The following is a 20,136-nucleotide window of genomic DNA, read 5'->3' on the forward strand; positions in this document are numbered from 1 at the left end:
TGAATCAAGGAAATGAAATGGTAGCACAAAATCATTTTCCAATTAGTTTTCAAACTGACTATTTTATAAAAAAACAGAGGATTTGCTAAAGACATGACACCAAAGATCCCTTTCATTCTTTCTAATAGATCTATTAACTGGCTATTTTTTATATCACTCACTTGAACCTCAAGCGTTTGCATGCTGTGAGTGTAGAGGGGGTGATTATTTATCACTTTTATTTATACTTGATTTTTAATGGTGAAGGTCTGCTTGTGGCTTGAGTCAGTATGTTTCTGAGCATTCTGAGGTGTGGGTCCCTGTTGCCTTTTCGGTTGCTAGTCAGACTTTGAGAGCTGCTTCTTGCCCTGTGCTTAGGCATGATTATTACCCTTGATGTTGCATTGATACACATGGGACAAAGCAGCTGGAGCCATTTTTCAGCTCAGATGAGAAATTTTTTAGTGCCATGTTTCCTTCTCCATTTCATTCTATCAAGTCACCTCCTTTTTCATCAGCACACGTGACTGGATGTTCCTCTCTACTGAATACAGGCCTGTCATTATTGATTAATTGGTTGGTAAGTTTCAAGATAGAGACATTAATTCAACAGAGAAATAGAGGTATCTTCTTGCAAAGACATGGTGGTACGTACATCTGACATCAGTAGAAGATTTGGTTTCTGAGACTTAAGCAGTAATATATTATTTTCTGATAGTTTAAGTTAAAGTGTGTTTAACCTAAGAAAAGCTAACTTTTCTTAAATAAAAGTTAAGAAAGAAGTTTTTCAGAAAGAGTAATATGTCTGACTGTTGTACCAAATATACAGATAAAAGAAAGAGAAACAAGAAAACCTGGTGGTTAGATGTTTTCAGTTATTGCTGAATCTCTTTGTTGTTGTTTTTTTAACTGCAGAAAGTGAGTGAAAAAGTAGGAGGAGCAGAAGGAACCAAGCTAGATGATGACTTCAAAGAAATGGAAAGGGTAAGTTTAAATACAGATGTGTATATTCATTATGACCATTCATTTTTCCTTTCTAGTACAGGAATTTCAGAGTTTTTGTCCCTGAATCACTTGAGTAATTCTGAAGATTTAACTTTTATTCAGCTGGACTGAGCTTTCCATCTCTTACTAATTTTTGTTTTCTAACTGAGACATACAGAATATATAGCACCCTTTATAATGCCAATATTTTATTCAGAGATTGAGACTGATGTCAGCTACAAATTGGATACATTTAAACCATTATAAAGGATCTCTGAAAACAGAGTTCGTATACAAGGTGGTCATTTCAATGGCAAAGGATACCTGTAATTCTCAGCTCCCTGAGCACAAGTCAAGAGAAGCAAGAGCTGTCCGCTGAAGTGGGTTGACAGTGGCACTGGAATATTCATGCGCAGGTTCAGAGACTGTTAGGGAGCCTCCACTGCCTTGGGTAGATAGGGCTAACCTCCCAACAGGCTGCAGTGGTAGCACTGAGTGTTTCTATGGAAGGAAAAAAACCCAACCAAACAAAAAACCATGGCTCTGAGTGGCAGTGATAGTATTGGAAGTGATAGTTGGAAGGATTAGTAAGGTCATTTTTTAACTTTGAAAGGTACTATCAAATCTTGTAACACAAGCCACTGTGAGGAATATTGTAAGGTACATATCTCTGAGCAAGAGAAACAGAAGCTATGTATTTGCACATTTGTATAGTGATGAGATGGGGAGAAAACCATGGAGGAAACATAAAGAAGGGTATATCCTTCATACTTGTTACGGCAAAGGTACTGCAGAGTTGGTTTCTCCCCTTCTGCCCAGCTTCCCTTTGAATGTGCTGCAAGTATAGGCACTGCCATCAGAACTGGAACATGTTAACAAAGATTCAGAAAATTGATGCGAGGTTTAGAAAACCCTAGTGGAAAACAGGACATCGCAACAGCCAAGGCTGAGTCCCACGTAGTGCTTGTGGGTGGCATGGGTTGGAAGCCCAGGAGGTAAAAGCACTGAGGGTTGAGAAGAGAATGGAGTAAACTCATTGGTTGCCTCCACATTCCCAGCCTGGCCCTGTGTCCCTTGCCAGCTTTTCTGCAGGCAGTGGACCTGCCCCTTCTACCTAAACCCAGCCTTCTGTTCCCTTGTCCCCACTCTCCTCTGCAGCTTTCTAGCCATTTCTGGGCTCCCTGCCAGGCAGTTCAGTTACTGTTCACCCAGGGCTGGCAGACCTCTTCTGTTTCTTTGTGTAAAGCATAAAGCAAGGCCTCGCAGATGGCAGAGGCACCAGGAAAGACGTCAGTCACAGTGTGCTGCAACCAAGCTATCTCAGGTGTTCTTTTTTAAAATAGGAACTTGTCATAATGCTAAAGCAGTTCACTCTGTGGGACACAAGCTACCCTGCAGAGAAATGCAATGTGTTGTCATAAATACAGAGTACAGGACAGGTTATGGGGATCCCCAAATGTGCCAAACAGCATTTTTTTTCTTTGAAGCCTGCTTCTGAGAGGGACAATAATTGCATATTTTGCTATATGCAGCTTAGGAAGCTGATGCAGAGTACTTCTTAAGAAAGCCAGAATTCCTATTACAGTAGAAAGAAGTAATACTATTCAGTTCTAAGTACTTTAAATTCCAAAATATAAAAGAATTCTTCATGGAGTGAGCTAGGACAAAAAAGTGCTCAGTGCATCCATGCTGACAGGACTCTCGAAATTGGAAAATGAGTGATACTTAGTCATTCCTACCCCAATTTTAGCAGACCTTGCTCTGAAAGAGTTAGACAGCCCCTTTTATCATTGGTGGTTGGTTTTGTTTGACTTCTGCTTTCCCCTCATTTTTCCAGTTATTAGAGGATCAAAGATGGCTCATTCTTCAACCACTGTTCTGTCAAAAAGTTTTCACCATTGTCAACACTTGCCAGGGTGACGTCAAGTAACAGTACATTACAATGAGTCGTATCAAATTCCTGACACGTCTTGAGGTTCTCTGTACTAATGTCCCCGCTTGAGAATGGATCTGCAATAAACTGAAATGGTGGACTCATGCTTTGGTAGTTTTCCAGGTGTTATTACCATTCTGGTACCAGGGCTGTTCTCAGGGACACAAAAATAAAATTATAAGAAGAGTTAAAAGAATTTGTAAGTACAAAAAGAAGAGAGAAAAACATCATCCTTTTGTCTAACATCTTTTTTCTGTTTCTTTTTGTTTAACTCTCTGTCCTTTAGAAAGTGGATGTTACTAGCAGAGCAGTGATTGAAATAATGGCGAAAACAATAGAGTATCTTCAGCCCAATCCAGGTAATGTAATTTCACAGTCTCACAGCACTTGCCACACTGTTTGAAAATACTCCTTTTCTCCAATATATAGTCTGACAGATCTCATCCTCACTGGTGCAGTTAAGATTAACACAAAATTGTTGAAGTTACCGTGAAGTAAAAGACAAATGATTACGTGCTGTCAGTATTAGGCTCTCACAGGGAATGGAGATTGGCTTTTGGAGGCTTGTTTCCCTTTTCTGTGTTCTTGCTTTAGGTAAGGGGACAGCATGTACCTAGAAACCAGCTGTATTTACCTGCAACATCTGAATGTCAGCACTAAGCATGGGGGGCTTCCTGGGAGCTGGAGATGGCTGTGGGTTCCTCTGGGGTGGCAGGGTAGGGCCTGGCAGCCAGGGCTATCCCACTGCTCTAGGCAGGAGCAGAGCAGCCAGGGGGCACTGGGACAGCAACAGCCCTGGACTTCTGGCACCAGCTGAGGCCAGGCAATCAGCTCACAGGTGAGGATCAGGACCAGGCACAGTGAGGTGTCAGAATAAGACAACTCTTTCTTCTACAATCCCAATCACTCACCCCATATAAGGGAAAAGGACGAGGTAGTCTTTTCAGACTATGGGAAGAAAGACAAAGTTCTGAGTTAACTTCCTCCAGGGCACAGGAGTAAACCTAACACCTTTCACCTGGTCCTTTAGTGATTTCCCATCTCCTTTGGTTATTACAAAACGGAGGGTGCAAAAGAGCTGTTGATGATGAACTGGAGAAAAGGATAGATAAACAGCCATAATCAGAGATAACTAAACTGAATCTTCAAAATAGAAATAAATTATTGGTTTTGATGGGCAGATGAAAGAAAGGTTTTGTGGGCTGCATGCTCCTCTCTTGCCAAAGGATCCTCACAAGGAGGGGTAATCCAGGGCTCTCATAAAGAAGTAAACCAATACATTCAAGAACTTGAAGATTTCCATAGTGATCTAGGAACAATAGGGTCTTGATACTGGCAGAAGTCAATGCCAGCTTCACTGATGGTGTCAATGGAACTATGTTTCTGCAAAATTAGTGTGAAGGTAAAATAAGACCTTTACCTGCCATAAGTATCTTAGTGTTTAATGGAAGTACAGACTGAATTCACTCATTCACTGTGAGGGATTTATTTCCTAACAGCGGGAAACAAATTTGAACTAGTGCGAAATATTTTAACTCCAATGAGGTAGGACAAAGGTCCGTTGCTGGTATAGCTTAACTGATGATATTTTAATGTCAGATCACAGAGGAAAGGAGGGTAATTATATGATGCTGGCAGTGGATTGAAAAAAGGAGGAATAATATTTACAAGTTCAAGGACTGCTAGAGAGAAAATAAGGATGACTAGAATGGTTTCTATGTCAACAGATGAAGTACTGTTTATGACTTGAGTCCACAGCTTCATTGCTTGTTGTCAACAAGCAGTCTGCAGGAAAAGCAGTAGGACTGACAAACATTATGGGGCTAGTGATAAAATTGTTAACCACTGACGAGCTGCTGTTGTACAACATTGTATAGACTGAGTAATAAGCTTTGGCTATTTAGTGCTTCTCTGGCTGCCATCCTGAGTGATTATGATTGCTGTGAATCATGAAAAAGACTTACAACAGTAGCAGAGAGCAAAATTTCTGGAAGTAGCCGAAGGTGCGATTCCAGCACCTCAGGCTGATGTGAATTTACAGTGCTGGAGGAAAGAGCAGTTTCCATATGCTAGCGACATATCCATCTGCTTGTGGCATGTACAAGTAGGATCAGAAAATTAAAATTGTTATAGGCAGGAGGAAGATTTACTTTCCTGCATATCAAATGAGATTATTGTATTCATTCCACAGCTGGACAGTGATAGCAGATGGGGTAAGAGGACAGGAGGACTGACTCTTCCCAGCTTTTACCTGATCTTAGATTGTTTTATGCCAGTTACAAAAGGGTTCCCTATAGGAAGAAGAATTGCATGGAAAATTACTTTGTTTTTCAATAAAATAAAAAATGTCCTCTTTAAAATTCTGGCTACAACTATATACCTATTTACCTAGGTAATGCTAATCTCCAGTATTTCCTGTTTGCTTTCTCATTTTCATAAAAAATTACATTGGGGAGAGATACTTAATGAAAACAATCTTTAACAGAAGGTTTTCTTTAAAAGTTTACTGGGGTTGGTAGGAAGAAGAGGGTTTGGGATGAACCCCACATTCCTTGACAAGTAAGATGTGCCCTGAAAACATCAGTATGCTTGGATAGCATGGTACTGCAGTGCTAGAGAGCAATTGGCTACGTGGTGTTTGAAGGACCAATAAATGAATTACGCAGCAGTGTCACTTCACTAAACAGTTAATTAACTAATGCTGGAAGGAAAAAGGAAAAGGTAAAGGAAAAAGAAAAATGAAAGGGGAAGGGAAGAGGATATTAAGGACAATGGAGTGTTTCCTGAAAGAGATGTTGGGCTGAGATCAGTGCAAATGACAAAGGTAGCTTTGTAGACTTCCCAGTTACAGAAAAAAATGAACGACAGCTGAAAATAACTAAAATTGAACGTGATGAAGGCTGGAAGACTTTCCATGCAGATATAAAAGATCATAATTGCAAGAAAAAGAGGTGCAGGATGAACAAGATTGAAAACACAAAGAACGAGCAATCAAACCCACTGCTGAAGTTTCTTTTGAATTCTTGGTAGTGTTCCTGTGATTTTCCATAGCTCTGTTAACATTGCAGTGAATCATTAGTGACACCATGAAAGTCAATGTAAAGGAAAGGGAGTGCAGCTGGGAAAAGGATCAAACATTCAGGGCACTTCAGTATGGTGTTCTGTGCATCTCTGCCTGTCCTCACTCAGGCTGAAACATAACTTAGAGAAGAAAGCACATGGCAGTAGCACAATAAAACAATAGAAATGAAAGGGCTCGGGATGGGATTTTGAGATTGAGGACAAACTTAGCTATTCTCCGAGAAGTTACTGGAATCGTCTTTAAGAGAAGACAAGTGGAATGAGACCACCGTTGGATGTATTCTAAGATTTCCTGCTAAATCAGGATTCTAATGTAATCATTATTAAATGATTAGATGAATCATTGAAGCATGATTTTTTCATGCCTACCTTCCTTCTGTTTATGATTTATTTCTTACCCTTCCTTTATTGCCCTTTCTTCTCTTTCAGTCTTTCCTGTACCTTTTGTTTTCTACTCTTACCTGCCTGTCCAGAATAAAGCCACTTCATTTTTTCATATTCCCTCTTACATTTTTTCTTTTATTTCTGAAATTATCCCATTTGTTCCTGGTTTAATTCATGTTGCTGTCTCCATTCCCTTGACTGATTTTGTTTGTGCCTTAGTTTAATTTGTGCTTTTCTATTTTCCCATTACCACATCATTTTGATGACATTTTTAAGGGCCCAACATTTCATTAAAATAAAGTTTCTTATACTGATCAGTCAGCCGGTCTGCTGACTGTAGTTTTGTTGTAAGTAGAAACAGAAGGCATAAAGATACTCAGATGCTGAAAAGTATGATGTGGTGGCACTCACTGTTTCCACACTTGCTAGCGAGAAGACTTACAGAAACATAATTACGTGTATGTTAAAAATACGTCATCCTTTCATAGCTGCATACAAGGTTGAGTTTTGACCAATGAAACCAGCACACAACACTGTGAACTACTGATGGTTTATAAACAAAAATGTTAACTCATAAGAGCAACTAACAATGTCAGGCCTTTGCAGTGAGGAAGGTAGAGGCATTTATAGCTGCCCTCCTGTAGCACATACAGTAATGTAGTTAGGGAAACACCCACTGAGTCAGTTTGCTGGAAATAGGAATTAGCTGGCAAAATTTGAAGTCAAGTGCCATTAATTAACTCACTCTCTGCGGCTATTTACATTCTGTAGTTGCAAAAATTCCCTAAAGCACATCATCAAACAAATTAGTTCTTTTATGTTTGCTGTCTTTGTTTTCATCAATTACGGTAATTGTGTGCTTGCTTCTGATATACAGTTGTGTATCTGAAATAAGATACAAGCTCAAATTCAGCTGAAAAACCATATTGAAGTAGGAGTTTCCCCAAATCCCCATAAAAAAGCAATCAGTGTTTCAAAGGTTGTTGGACATCATGTTTGTTTTATTTAATACTCTACAACGGAAAAACTTTCCAACATTTTAAGAATGGGGAGAGCCACAGTTTAAACTTCAGTGTACCTAGTCTGGAATTTTCCTTGAGAGGAAGGCTGGCTCACTCTGCTATCCATCTGGTTCTAAAGGATTTTAAGATTAAGAATTTGGGTATACCTTGAAGATTTTTCTACCTGAATTGTAGCATATATCAAACATGCTATCTAGGGAGTGTTCCTAGGCTTTCCTCTGTCCACGTCATTTCAAGGGAAGCTTTGACTTAATGTTTCAGGACAGATCCTCCTCTCAGGCCTATCAGCAGAAGAAAAAAGGCAGTGATCAAAAACATTTCATTCCTTTGCTCTGAAAATAATTGATGAAAAACATGGCTTAGTCCTTAGAAAGTGTCCTTCAAATACCTTGTAGGTAGCTCAGATAAATATAAAGAGCGTGTTCCTGTCTGTGAAGTCTTATTATTACATGCTTGTAACCTCTGTTGCTTGCTTCAGCTTCCAGAGCTAAACTCAGCATGATCAACACTATGTCAAAAATTCGAGGACAGGAAAAGGGACCAGGTTACCCTCAGGCTGAAGCCTTGCTGGCAGATGCAATGCTGAAATTTGGCCGAGAACTTGGAGAAGAATGCAACTTTGGTAACTTGATTACTTCCCTTTCTGTTATAATGTAATAAAAATGGTGGTAAAATATGATATAATTTTCATCATTAAAGTGTTGTGATCTAATGAAGGAAGAACTTCTGCAAGAAGCATCAGAGCTCTGTTTCATCAGACTTCTCCTTTATGGTCAGTCCAAGCCTGTTGAGTATTTTTTGCAGATTTGGACTAGACATCTTTTTCATGTAGATGAATGTAAATTTTTTTCCCTTTTTGGGGAATAGGTTCCCATTTGGACCATATAGGCTTTAGGCTTTAGGCTCTCCGATATAGATTATGTTACTGAGGATGTGGTGGGATGAAAGATACACATGTTCAGAAATCGTATTATTGTTTGTGCATGTGCACAATAAATCCTTTGTACCCCAGAGTCCTTATAATAAGTGTTATTGTCTTCATTACAGACAAGGAATAAAGGCTAATGGATTTTTAATAGACTTTGACCTTTTTTTTTTCTGACCAAATTACACATTTTAAGGCACTGGTGAATACTCCTATCTTATCTGTCAACTGCTCCTCCCTCCAAACTCCAAATCAGTTACAGCTGCCTGAGTTAGAAATGTTAGAAACTGAGACTTGACATAGTGTTATTCAACAGTAGAAACATAACTAAAAAGGATGACATTCACAACAGGATCCTTTGTATTTCTGTCCTTTTTGCTTCTCTGTGCCATTTTTATATGGCAACTCACAAGACCTCCAAATATGACTGTGAAAATACTATTTCCTATTTGAATCTTCATAAAATGTTGTTCCTGGCATAAAAAGAGATATTTTCCAGTTAGCTTGGCAGATGTAGCTCGATTTATGCTAAAGACTACTGAGTCGGTTTTTTTAAATTTGTTGCCCCTCATTTGCTAGATTTCAAACAGATTTATAAAGGGAAAATGAAGAACTAATAGAATTTAGTTTGTGCAAATTGCTGTGTATTCCCTGATGATTGCAGTAGCATGCAACAGAATAGATATGGCAATTATTTTCACATTCTTAACTAATAGCAGCTGTTATGGCTGTTTTTCACTCTTCTTCGATGTCTGGCAGGCTCTCTAGTTTTGCAGTGCATTGCTGGCATACCCTGCTTGGGAGATAAAACCCCTTCTGATTTCTCAGATTTTTAGGTTTTCATACCCTTTGTATTGTTTGAAAGTGGATTTTTTTCCACCAGCGTATACCTCAGACAAGGAGGGTATTTTTGAGCATCTAGCTTCTGGTTTGATACAGAGGAGGTAAACCAGTGGTAATTTTTGTGGCCCTCAAGTTAATCTTGGAGGAAATCTCAAAAGGCAGCTCATTCTTAATGAAGTTTATGAACTTGAGTAGGTGTATGAAGTCAATAGTTTCACCCTTTCATTGAAAAAAAGTAATTCTGTGAAATTGTTAGGAGTTCTTAGTTTTGATACTGTCACCAGTCTCACTGATACAAAAAGGGAGATCTAGACTCAGAACGCTGGAGCAAATACAGGTAATTCTCTTCTAGCATGTTTGTTTCACCAGTGAGGAATGAACTGACAACGCAGGCTGTGGAGGAGGCTGTCTTGATGCAGCGTGGATCCTCAAGTTCAGCTGTGTTACTAGGCATAAACTCTGGGGGGTGCAGAAGTGTAAAATCCACGTTGCCCTTTCACACAGTGCGTCATACTCTGTTTCTTTCCTAAACTTGAGACTTAAAAAAAGTGTTAACTGAAATATCCGTGACTCAGTTTCATTCTCCAGGGATTTTGAACTGAATTATTTTGAGATAAACCGGACATTTTTTCTTTCAGGACCAGCACTTGTAGATGTGGGAGAAGCTATGAAGGAGCTTTCTGAGGTCAAGGACTCTTTAGACATGGAAGTGAAACAAAATTTCATTGACCCACTTCAGAATCTCCATGACAAAGATCTGAGAGAAATACAGGTATTACCTTCAGTGTGACATTTTAATTATGCCAAACGTGCAAACTTTATGTATGTTCAAAATTTGTTAGTTGTGTAGTTTAAAATGGGCTTTCAGATTCACAGATGATCTCATCTTAGTCTCTTGGTTTGTTTTTCTTTTCAGCTCTATCTCTCTTGTTGATAGTTTAGAAAGGGAAAGATCAAAATTTTTTTTTATAGAAGCATCATTAAGCTTATGCAGGCCTGAGCACAGTACTGTAATCCTGGCATTTGAAAGCTCATTTCACTAAACAGATGCACAGAAGTTTACATTCAATTTTCTAGTGTATGACATGTGAGAGTGTTTTGATAAGTGCCTCTGGACTGGCACCGCTCTTTTGTCTGTACGAAGACCGTATCCGAAACATTTCCAGAAATTTTGAACACAGACAATTTGCTTGCATGAATTATGTAATTAGTAATCCAAGAACCAGCCAGCATTTACAAAGAAAAGGTCTTGCACACGTAATTCTGTGGACACAATCTAATTCTATAATTGTGGAAGTAAAAACACCTCCCAGTTCAGCAGATGCTTATCTGTATAAGTAACTGTTCTGAGCTCAGTAAAGCTTTCATTATTAAATATACATGAAAGGAAGATGTCTTAGGAAGTTTGATATAATTTACCAAGTTGACAACGTTGTAAGTATCATAATAGATGACAAAGTGATTCTTCTAAGGGAAAGTAAATACCTAAAGTAATCATGCTTAGGCTGGTAGCATTAACTTTTGGGCAGCTTGGTATGGGAAACGGACTATGCTAAGCTGACTGACATCAATGTTACATCAGTTAACAAACTATAAAATCCTTAATAAAAGATAACATTAAGATCCTTTGGTGATCTGATGGAAGCAATAAAATTATTTCCTGTGTCACTTTTTTAATGAGAACTGTTACACAGGCAAAAATGTGTTGTGGTTTAGTTTTGTTTAGAACATCTAGGGAGAAGCCACCGTGTTCAGGTAATTCTGCATCAGAGATAAAAAGCTGAAAACTTGTGTGTCTTTTATACAGGTGGCAATTGGTATTATATATTCTATGTGGCTTTTTTTTTTTTGTAATGTTGAAGGTCTGTCATTTAGACAGCAATGCATGATCACTTCTTAAATGATACGTAAAACCGCCTACTGTATTATTTTGTATTTCTGCCCTCTGGGGAAGGGTTGGTATACAGCAGACAGCATATGATTGCAAATGTACATGGACTACTTGATTACAGTGCAGTATGAGGAGAGTTGGAGAAAGTCCTTTATTCCGTGCTTGCGTTTGCATTTTTGTTTTTTAGCATCACCTAAAGAAAATGGAAGGTCGACGTCTGGATTTTGATTACAAAAAGAAAAGACAGGGCAAGCTCCCTGATGAAGAACTTCGCCAAGCTCTGGAGAAATTTGACGAATCAAAAGAAATTGCTGAGTCAAGCATGTTCAACCTTCTGGAGATGGATGTGAGATATCCCTTATTAATCTTGGAGCTGAATCTTAAAAAGAGAAAGACAGTGGTTTAACAGTGAAGGCAGTCTAAAGCAGTCTAAAACTTGAAAGCCTTTTTAAATCCATGATGCTGCAGATTCTTGCAGCTGTACAGTGGGGAAGCATTTGCCTCCTTGTTGGACTCAGTGAGAGACTCAGAAGTGTATTAATGTAAAGTGTGCACATATAGGACTAATTTTATAGGTATTTTATAGGAACTGAGCTAAAGAACATAAATCCTACAACAAGCATCGTTGTACTTCCTACCTTCATAGTGTTACTTACAAAACCAAAATATCTTCCCTCCTAGAATTATGTAAACGTAGGTCATGTGGTTTTAGGATTTAGTCTTTTGCTCAAGTGTGTGGGTGGCTGAGAGGGTTGGTAAAGATTGGAGATGATGGACTCGCAACCCCATGGTCTCTGCTGTAATCAGATGCAATAGTGAGTAGGAAAGCCAAAGTTAGTGTGACTGTTCAAATTCAACTGCAGCCTATTTTTTGCTTATAGACCAGTTTAGGATTGAGCATCTGGGGTTTTTTTGTTTATTTGTTTTTGTTTTTGTAATATTCTATTGATAATGGATGTTGAATCTGTAAAATCAAATGAGAAGAACACTGAATCTGTTTTGGAGGAAAAAAAATTTCACCCAAAGTCTGTCTTTCAAAACGGAGAAAGGGAATTCAGTTTAAATATTTCTGTTGAAGTAAATGATTCGATTTATTTAAAGTTTAAATACACACGTAATTTAGTTCTTCATTTTCTGACCAGATTGCTATAGAGGGGCCATAATTAACCTGAAAATTTGCATGTTAGAAATTGAATATATCCGTGCTGAAATGAAAGAAGTGTAACAAGTTTGTAGTTTAATCCTTGTAGTAGCATCCAACTCCATGGGGCCAGATAGTGCTGGCCTGCATTACACATTGCGACACTGCACATTATGGAAACTGCTAGCAATTGCATTGCCCACACAAGAGTTTTGGATGGTTTTTTCCCTCATGAGGTGGAATTCTGTCTGCCTTCACTGCAAATATTCTGCATCCAAGAATGTGTAGTATTTTCCTGTTTTATCTGCTTCACAGGCCAGAATGCAATGGAAGCATGACCATAGTCCCCATGGTTTTGTGGTGTCAAAGATGGGGGGGAGAAAGGTATATTATGCTCTGATTGCAGGCATTTACCTTCGCAGTGTTTTTGCTGAATGAGGTAGGTCTGTAAGCTGCTGTTTATGTAAATCAGCCATGGAGATGATCAGTGAAGAGCTACAGCTACCATTCTGGATTAGGTCATAACCAGACATGGTAATCAACAGAGATTGATATGTCAGTGTGATGGTAGTCTTTACTCACCTAAGATCTGATGTTTTAATGTCAATCCTCAGATTGAGCAAGTGAGCCAGCTTTCTGCTCTGGTACAAGCCCAGCTGGAGTACCACAAGCAGGCCACACAGATCCTACAGCAAGTTACTTCTAAGCTGGAAAATAGGTAATGCACTTTTTAAAAGCTGGTTGAATTGTTTGTTTGTTTTACAGGGGCAGAAAACCAATGAGTAGAATGCAATGCTGTTACCTTTTGCAACTTGGTAATTCTGTGTTTATGAAAACAAGGTCATTTCATTAGGCAATTGCAAACTGAGGTTTATATGTTTTGGAGGTCTATGTACTTCTAAGTATGACTGAATGAGGGATTAATTCAGGAAAGCATCTCAGCTCAGTAAACCTGTTAAATGTGATTTAACTGAAAGCAAGTGTTTAAAAAGATGGGAAGTCAGTGGGACTTACAGCTTTGGATTTCTTACCATTCCTGCATGTATTCGTGAAGTAGTCTTTCTGAGACAAGATATTAATAATTATTAGTGAAAAAAGAGCATCTTGTTATATTCTCATCTACATGAAGGTCTTCCTGAGCCAGGTAGTGACCCCCATTATTTGCCACTTTATTAAATGTTCCTTAAATATTCCTAAATATCAGATCAAACTTAATACAAGGCTTAACTGAATTTACCTCTTCAGTCCCCTTTTCTGTAACTGTGATTGCTGTCTCAGGATTGATACAGTATCTTTTTAATAGAACTTCAAAATTTTTAGTTTAAAATTTTTGTTTCTATCAACACACAACAGGTTGTACTTCCTTGAAATGAGAAAAATAATGTTTATAAATCTTAATCACCTTCCCACACACACATCCTTCTTTTAGAAAACATACAGGAAAGATTCCTTTAGTCCACACAGTTCTAGAAGACTCTTCCTTAAAGCTGGACATAATTCCCAAGAGCAGATAATGTTCACATACTGTGTGAAGGCACCTTTTAAAGCGTTCATGATTCTTTGCTGTTTTCTGATGTCATTAGTGTAGATCTAGTTTCTGGTCCTGCTGGGTCTGCAAGTGTTTTTTTTTCGTCAGAGCACAGAGTCCGTAAGCTTCATCCATTTCTAAGTCTCAAAATTTCTTTGCAATTAGGAGCAGCACTTGTTTTGGTAGGTAGGCTGCCTAGGCTGTTTCTGGATACAGTTGGCAGTGCTATCTAAACAGCTAACAAAATTATTTTCAGCACTTTCAAATGAATACTGCAATTCATTTATTTTACAGAAGCATTAAAAAATCGTCAGAAGCAGGTGGGTTGTTCTGTAGTCTGTAGGTAACAACATGAAGTGAACATGCATACCTCTGTCTGCAACAGATTTCTCTTTCTGCATCAATTTGGATAATCCTTTGCCCTTTTAAAACTTACTCTAAACAGTCAATATCTTTGCTTTAAGCTTCATCTCTGAATAATTTTAGCTTTTCAAGAACCTTGCATCAGACTGCTGTTATAGATCAGCCAAAGTAAAGTCTTTTGCATAAACTTACTGAACGTCCATACGTGTAAAAAGTCTGCTGGCTAAATCATCCTTTGTCCACGCCACTGGACAGAAATTAGAGCAATATGATGTGCTAATGCCAGGGATTAAGCAGGGATGTAGAGCACTTATTATTTCAACTATTTGTCTTTTCCTGCTGGTGATACGCAGGTGGCAAAGAAAGCAGTTGTTCTGCATAAGGTGTCCTGGTTCTGTCATCATCCCTTCCCTGGGTTTCACCCGGGAATCTGAAAATGTACTCTTTCCTAGAAATTGTAGATTTCTCCATTAGAAGAATAAGTCAAAATGAATGATGAGTAATGTTTTTATTTTGAGAGTCAGGAAAACTGGAGTTGTCAGCCTTTGTGAAACAAGTATTCCAAATTACAAATTAACTAAGTCTGCAACTGAAGTCAGCACATTCCCACACAGCCTCCTCACAAAACGACAAGAGTCGGCATTGAAAAACTGAATACTTAGGGCTTGCCAGGGATGGATGCAAAAATCAGGCTAAGCTGGGGGCAGAGTTGTTTGTACACCCATTCTGTAAGCATTGCTAATCCTGTAACAATTTTTTCTCCATTAGAAGTTCTTTGTTATTGTTAGACAAATAAGAAGACAGACAAAATGCCAGGTTCCTAGAGGGAAAGAAAAATTAACAACCGCATGGCATAGTCACATCAGGTAGTTTTTTGGTAATTTAATGTTGTAAACAAAAAAATTACTCCAAATGCCAAATCTTATTTAGTTTGAATGATTGGTGAATGGGAACTTCAGCCATGGAAATAAAGATGTTTGGTGCATCTCATCTGTTAACAAGAAACTAACTCTTGATATTTAACTTCATGTTTTGTCAGAATAAAAGAGGCATCATCTCAGCCCAGGAGAGAATACCAGCCCAAACCCCGTATGAGCCTGGATTTCACAACTGGTGACAATACTCAGCACAATGGAGGAATATCCCACGCCACCACACCCAAACCATCAGGTAACAGTGGTAGCAATGTGAGAAGAAAAGCCAACTCTGCCTGAAGTTCGGCTGCAATGCAGAAGTTCCATGCTTTTGTTAAGAGATTAGTTCTTCCATAGTGGGGAAAATGCAAATGAGGGTAGCATGGGAGAGAGCTGTTTGAACGGGTTTTTTTTAAAGTGTTCACATCACTAGGTAGGAGAACAGGGATAGATCATCCACTGCTTTAAACATGGGTTTAGGGCAAATATTTCCTTAGTTCTAGATGCTCAAAGAGATGCTGCTGTACTAAACTCTCCTTGAAATATAGATCTTTACAAAATAGGCATTTAGAAGACCAAAAGAACAACTGGAAGTTTTCCATGAAAATGCAGAACCGTGAATCCCCTCCAAAACCTCCATAACCCTATCCTGCTTTTCTAAAACCAGGTATTTCAACAAAAAGAGCCTGAAAATAAAAAACACTAAAAAGAATAATAAAGCCGAGTTATTTCTTTGTCCAGTTGGGGGCAGCACAAGCAAGATTAAACATTTATTTGACTGTGGATAATAACTATTTTAAAGGAGAAGTGTTTATTTCATATCAGCACATTACTAAGAAAGCCTTATTATTTTTTCTCACAATAATGCACTGTAATCTCATGTTATGGTGAAGGCTGTCCTCCTTCCAGACCTGACCACAGTTATTCCAGTTTACGTCAGTGACAATTGCTAGCACAGTCCACCTTGGAGGAGTGGATTTTTTCCACTAGATCTTTAATTGCTATTTCATTCCTTCCCGACCCATCCTGATTTGAATGTTTGATGTTCCTCCAGATACAGACAGCAACAGTGTCTCCATTTGGCACCCAAAACTGGAGATTGTTTTGTGTAATCTTGCAAACTCCTAGTAATCTCACTATGCTAGCGAGGAGGGGGACACAATGGAGATTCCTTCTGCATGAGTGTGACTTGAGTCTTGCGTGCTGAAGTTCTCCTCATGCCACCAGTAAATTTCTGCTTCACTTCTTTTCTGTAGTGTCATGAACACTTGTTTCTGCTAAGGCAGTGCAGACTGAAGTTGCTGGGTTTTAGTCTTCAGAGAGCAGTATTTAGCATTTTCTTCAATAGTGGTTCATTCTTTTGAAATGTTTATCAGTTTCAGAGAAATGCCATCACCTTTGAAAATTCTTTAATGTGTGTTTTGGTTCGTTCATTTGAAGCTTTAATATTCTATGGCCATTAGAGTTTATATGCTAGGTCTTCTAAATTTCACCTGGTAGCAATGAGAATACCAAACACGTATTGCAAGGCTTGTTGATGCCAGCAAAAGTGGCTTCATGACAAATATAGCAAAATACACTGTGAGTGATGCCTGAAGAAATGAATGAAGATTTCACTACAGAAATTATTAAATTAAATCTCATATTTGAAAAACGTGGTCTGTTGACATTTATAGAAATAATATATTTTTGTCTTGAAATAGCTCAGGCATGGGCCTTTTAGCCATAGTGAATGGCTGAAATGCATAAGCAAAAAGTTTGAATCTGAAACTTACTCGTCCTGAAGCCAGATGAAAAAGGTGGAACAGCTATTATTAGAAAAGCTGTTATGGTGGAACGGCATGTGTCAGTTCATTCTGACTAGTGAAAGTGCATGAATTTCTCCTATGGAAAGTCAAGTAGGGATATAATATTCCTTGAAATTCAGTGCTGCTAAATCCTAAATTTTTTTGCCAGTAACAATTTTGCTTTTGGTAGGCTTGAAGCTATAGCGACTTCAGAGTGGGTGGAGGGGAGAATGGAGAATGAGAGGAATACTTATTTATTTCATATAACATGTGAAAATCTAATCTAACTAGTGACTTATAATAATATCAATTGGCTGTCCTAAAGGGTTTGTGGTCAGATGTTCATGAATAGCAAATTGGAGACCTTTCAGTTTCAAACTTGGTCTGGAACTATTCTTGTGGCCCTGCAATCAAGTATTTTGTGGGAATGGGGAGAGAAGGTCTTTGGAAACCTCATACTAAACTTCAGAGGATATACAGTGGTTTACAGTATAGCTGTATGAGTGAACTCTCCAAATTAAAGGACAAAGGCACAGTTATATCTTCACTGGTTTTTTAAGCTACCCCTTGCACTACTTACCTGAGGTAAATAGACAAAGCACCTCTGTGCCATTAAGGCTGGAAATAAGTTAGGGCTTTTGCTTCCTTTTTTGTGTTTTGTAAACAGATAAACATTAGATTCCAAAGTGATTGTAGCTGGGATTTTAGGTGTGGGCTTGAGTGGAGCTTGGTTCTTTCAGGATTCTCAGACTTACTAGAAGTCACATATGAAACCTGAAGGCTGCCAAAAGCTGATAGCTGGCTTCTAATGAAGTTTAGCAGTCCAAATTTAGATGTTATCAAAGAATTGTTACCAGCATATGATGCCAGAAACAGCAAAATCTGGAGTAAATACAATGGTAAAAAGGGTACTGTAACTGTTGGTATTTCTAAAGCCCATGTTTCTTTGTGTTTCTTCTCCCTAGGCGTTCACATGGATCAGCCATGCTGCCGAGCTCTGTATGACTTTGAACCAGAAAATGAAGGGGAGTTGGGATTTAAAGAGGGTGATATCATTACCCTCACCAACCAGATTGATGAAAACTGGTATGAGGGGATGCTTCATGGCCAGTCAGGTTTCTTCCCCATCAATTACGTCGATATTCTAGTTCCGTTACCCAACTAGGATGGCTGATCCACCACCTTTGACCAAATAGTTGTGTCAGTACCACTGCTTTCAAAATGCTGCTTCTTAAACCTTACAAGCGCGAACTGCAGTGGTTAGAGTCATCGATTCCCACTGAGCATCTTTGGTTTATGTGCTGTCATACTAAGTGGTGGTGATGTGTGGTATCTTCTGAGCCAGCACAGTGTGAGTTAGTTTACTGGCCATGCTGACCTGGTTGTTACCAGAGCCATTACTGAGATGAAGCTGGGAAGATGATGGCAAGCAATCCAGGTAACTTGCAGTGAAGTAGCAGGAAGTGAAGGTGGTATTGGGAAGATAATGCCTATCACCACTTTACTATTTTTCAGTCTTAGTTCTCTATAAAAAGAGGGAAAAGTTCTTGCCATTCCATCATTCCCTTCCTAATGACACAGTTCACGCACATCTAACTTTGACTAATCAGAATTGTATCTTCAACCAAACTGGCTTGCTGTTCTCACAGAGACAGTGTATATGTAGACCCTCTGATTTCTCAGAAACTGAACCACTGTACTGTGTCTTGCTGCTCTTTGCTTATTTTTACAATCTTAATTATTGTTAAAAGGCCTATTTCCATCCAGATGTAAACTGTAAACCATAAAATGGGGATTCCTATAGTAAAACCTTGGACCACAAACCACCTGAATTTGCCCTTCAGGAACTTTGCGCATGCTCACCAAAATGCCAGTAAGAGGGCAAGATGGGGAATAAAACTGGCATTTGTTAAGTGTTTTTGTCAAGTTTTGGCACAAAATCATGCTGCTTAAGCACCAGATATCCTTTGTAAGCTTATTCCCTGAGGAATACAATAACCAACCAAACACGACCCTCACTTCATTTGTTGCCATCTCCTACGTGTTCTTCGAACATCATTTGCGCATATTCTGCCCTCAGTGAGGACTAAATAAAGCTTATATTTTTGTGTTGAGCAATTAAAGACGTGGCTGTATATGCAAAACCATTTCCTGTGTGTTTAGTTGGTTCTCTTGTGTTCCTCCTTCCTGCACTTTGTGTATGCAGCGCTGTGCCTAGCTTCTTGGCATTCTTTTGGTAACAGTTGCAGAAGTTCTATTAGTTTAGTTATCCAGAGTTCTATGTATCTAAATTGTACAGACTCTTTCAGAGGTTTAATGTGCTGCTTCGAATGTGCCACTCAGTACTGGATGATGTGAAATGCAGACAATTCCCTATTGCTTAATATATAAACTATATCATGGAAAGTATTGATATTTCAAATAAATGCTGAGAGAATAACTAGAATAATACTGTGGATTATTACTTTGTTGCTTTCAAACCTGTTGTGCAAACTTCAGCTAGTAAGAATTTTATTTTAGAAAGCATATTCCTCATGTCCTGCAAATGCGAAAAATACTCTTTTTGTCATTATCATATTGCTTCAGTCAATTAAAACTCATATGTATAATGTGGTCACGGATAAATATATTTACCTTGGTTTGATTTGACAGTAATTCAAACTTTATTGCCCGTACAAAGTAGATCAAAAGGGTTGGATTTTAGCAGCACTTAATGATTAACCGATTTAAGGACTACCAAAGTAAAAGAGCGACTTGATTACAGATTCCAGAATGACAAGATTCACACTAGCTTACTACAAGGTACTTTAAATCAAAATATGTCTATGTGTTTGAACACAAAGCATACAGGCACACGTGCAAACCAACAGAATTGGTTGGATCCAGTTAAAACATGCTCACTCTTAAAGTAAACGCATGAAGCAAACCACCTAAATAGGCAGAGAGATGGGAGAAAGAGGCTAGTCTATAGTCAAAATTCCCCTTTTCGAGTTTAGAGTAAACACTCACAATGCATCAGCTTTACTCATGGGTGGTAGTTGAGTCTCAAGGAGGTGGTTCTCACCCAGAAGACCTTGCCAGCAGAAGACCTGAAAAGCATCTCAGCTCAGGGGAGATGCTGAATGCAGCCCGCTGTGATCCAGGAAAGCTCAAAGGGTCGCATTTTGGATCGCTGTTTATAGAGTCCAAGATAATTGACTCTGTCCGGTACTTCTCCATTTCAGCCTGATTAGAATGATGTAATGTTTTGGTTTGCACGTGTCCAGAACTTGCTAGATATTAAGGTTCTGTTATTTTTCCATTGCTCACACATGCCCAGAACTTTCTGAATCTTGGGGTCCTAGCATCCATGCCTTTGGGC

The 20,136-nt window shown here is 38.7% G+C and overlaps 1 protein-coding gene across 1 annotated transcript; it reads left to right on the forward strand.

Annotated features, from left to right (window-relative positions):
- The first annotated feature begins 897 nt into the window (after positions 1-897).
- SH3GL2 (SH3-domain GRB2-like 2) lies at positions 898-19,221 on the forward strand. The gene is made up of 8 exons (XM_010136654.1): positions 898-963; positions 3,183-3,255; positions 7,862-8,005; positions 9,790-9,923; positions 11,230-11,388; positions 12,798-12,901; positions 15,114-15,244; positions 17,741-19,221. Exons 1-8 carry the CDS (start codon positions 955-957, stop codon positions 17,938-17,940), a joined length of 954 nt encoding a protein of 317 aa, XP_010134956.1. The 5' UTR covers positions 898-954; the 3' UTR covers positions 17,941-19,221.
- Positions 19,222-20,136: the final 915 nt, after the last annotated feature.

This window comes from Buceros rhinoceros, unplaced genomic scaffold (assembly GCF_000710305.1).
Source record: "Buceros rhinoceros silvestris isolate BGI_N320 unplaced genomic scaffold, ASM71030v1 scaffold4975, whole genome shotgun sequence".
NCBI lineage: Eukaryota > Metazoa > Chordata > Aves > Bucerotiformes > Bucerotidae > Buceros > Buceros rhinoceros.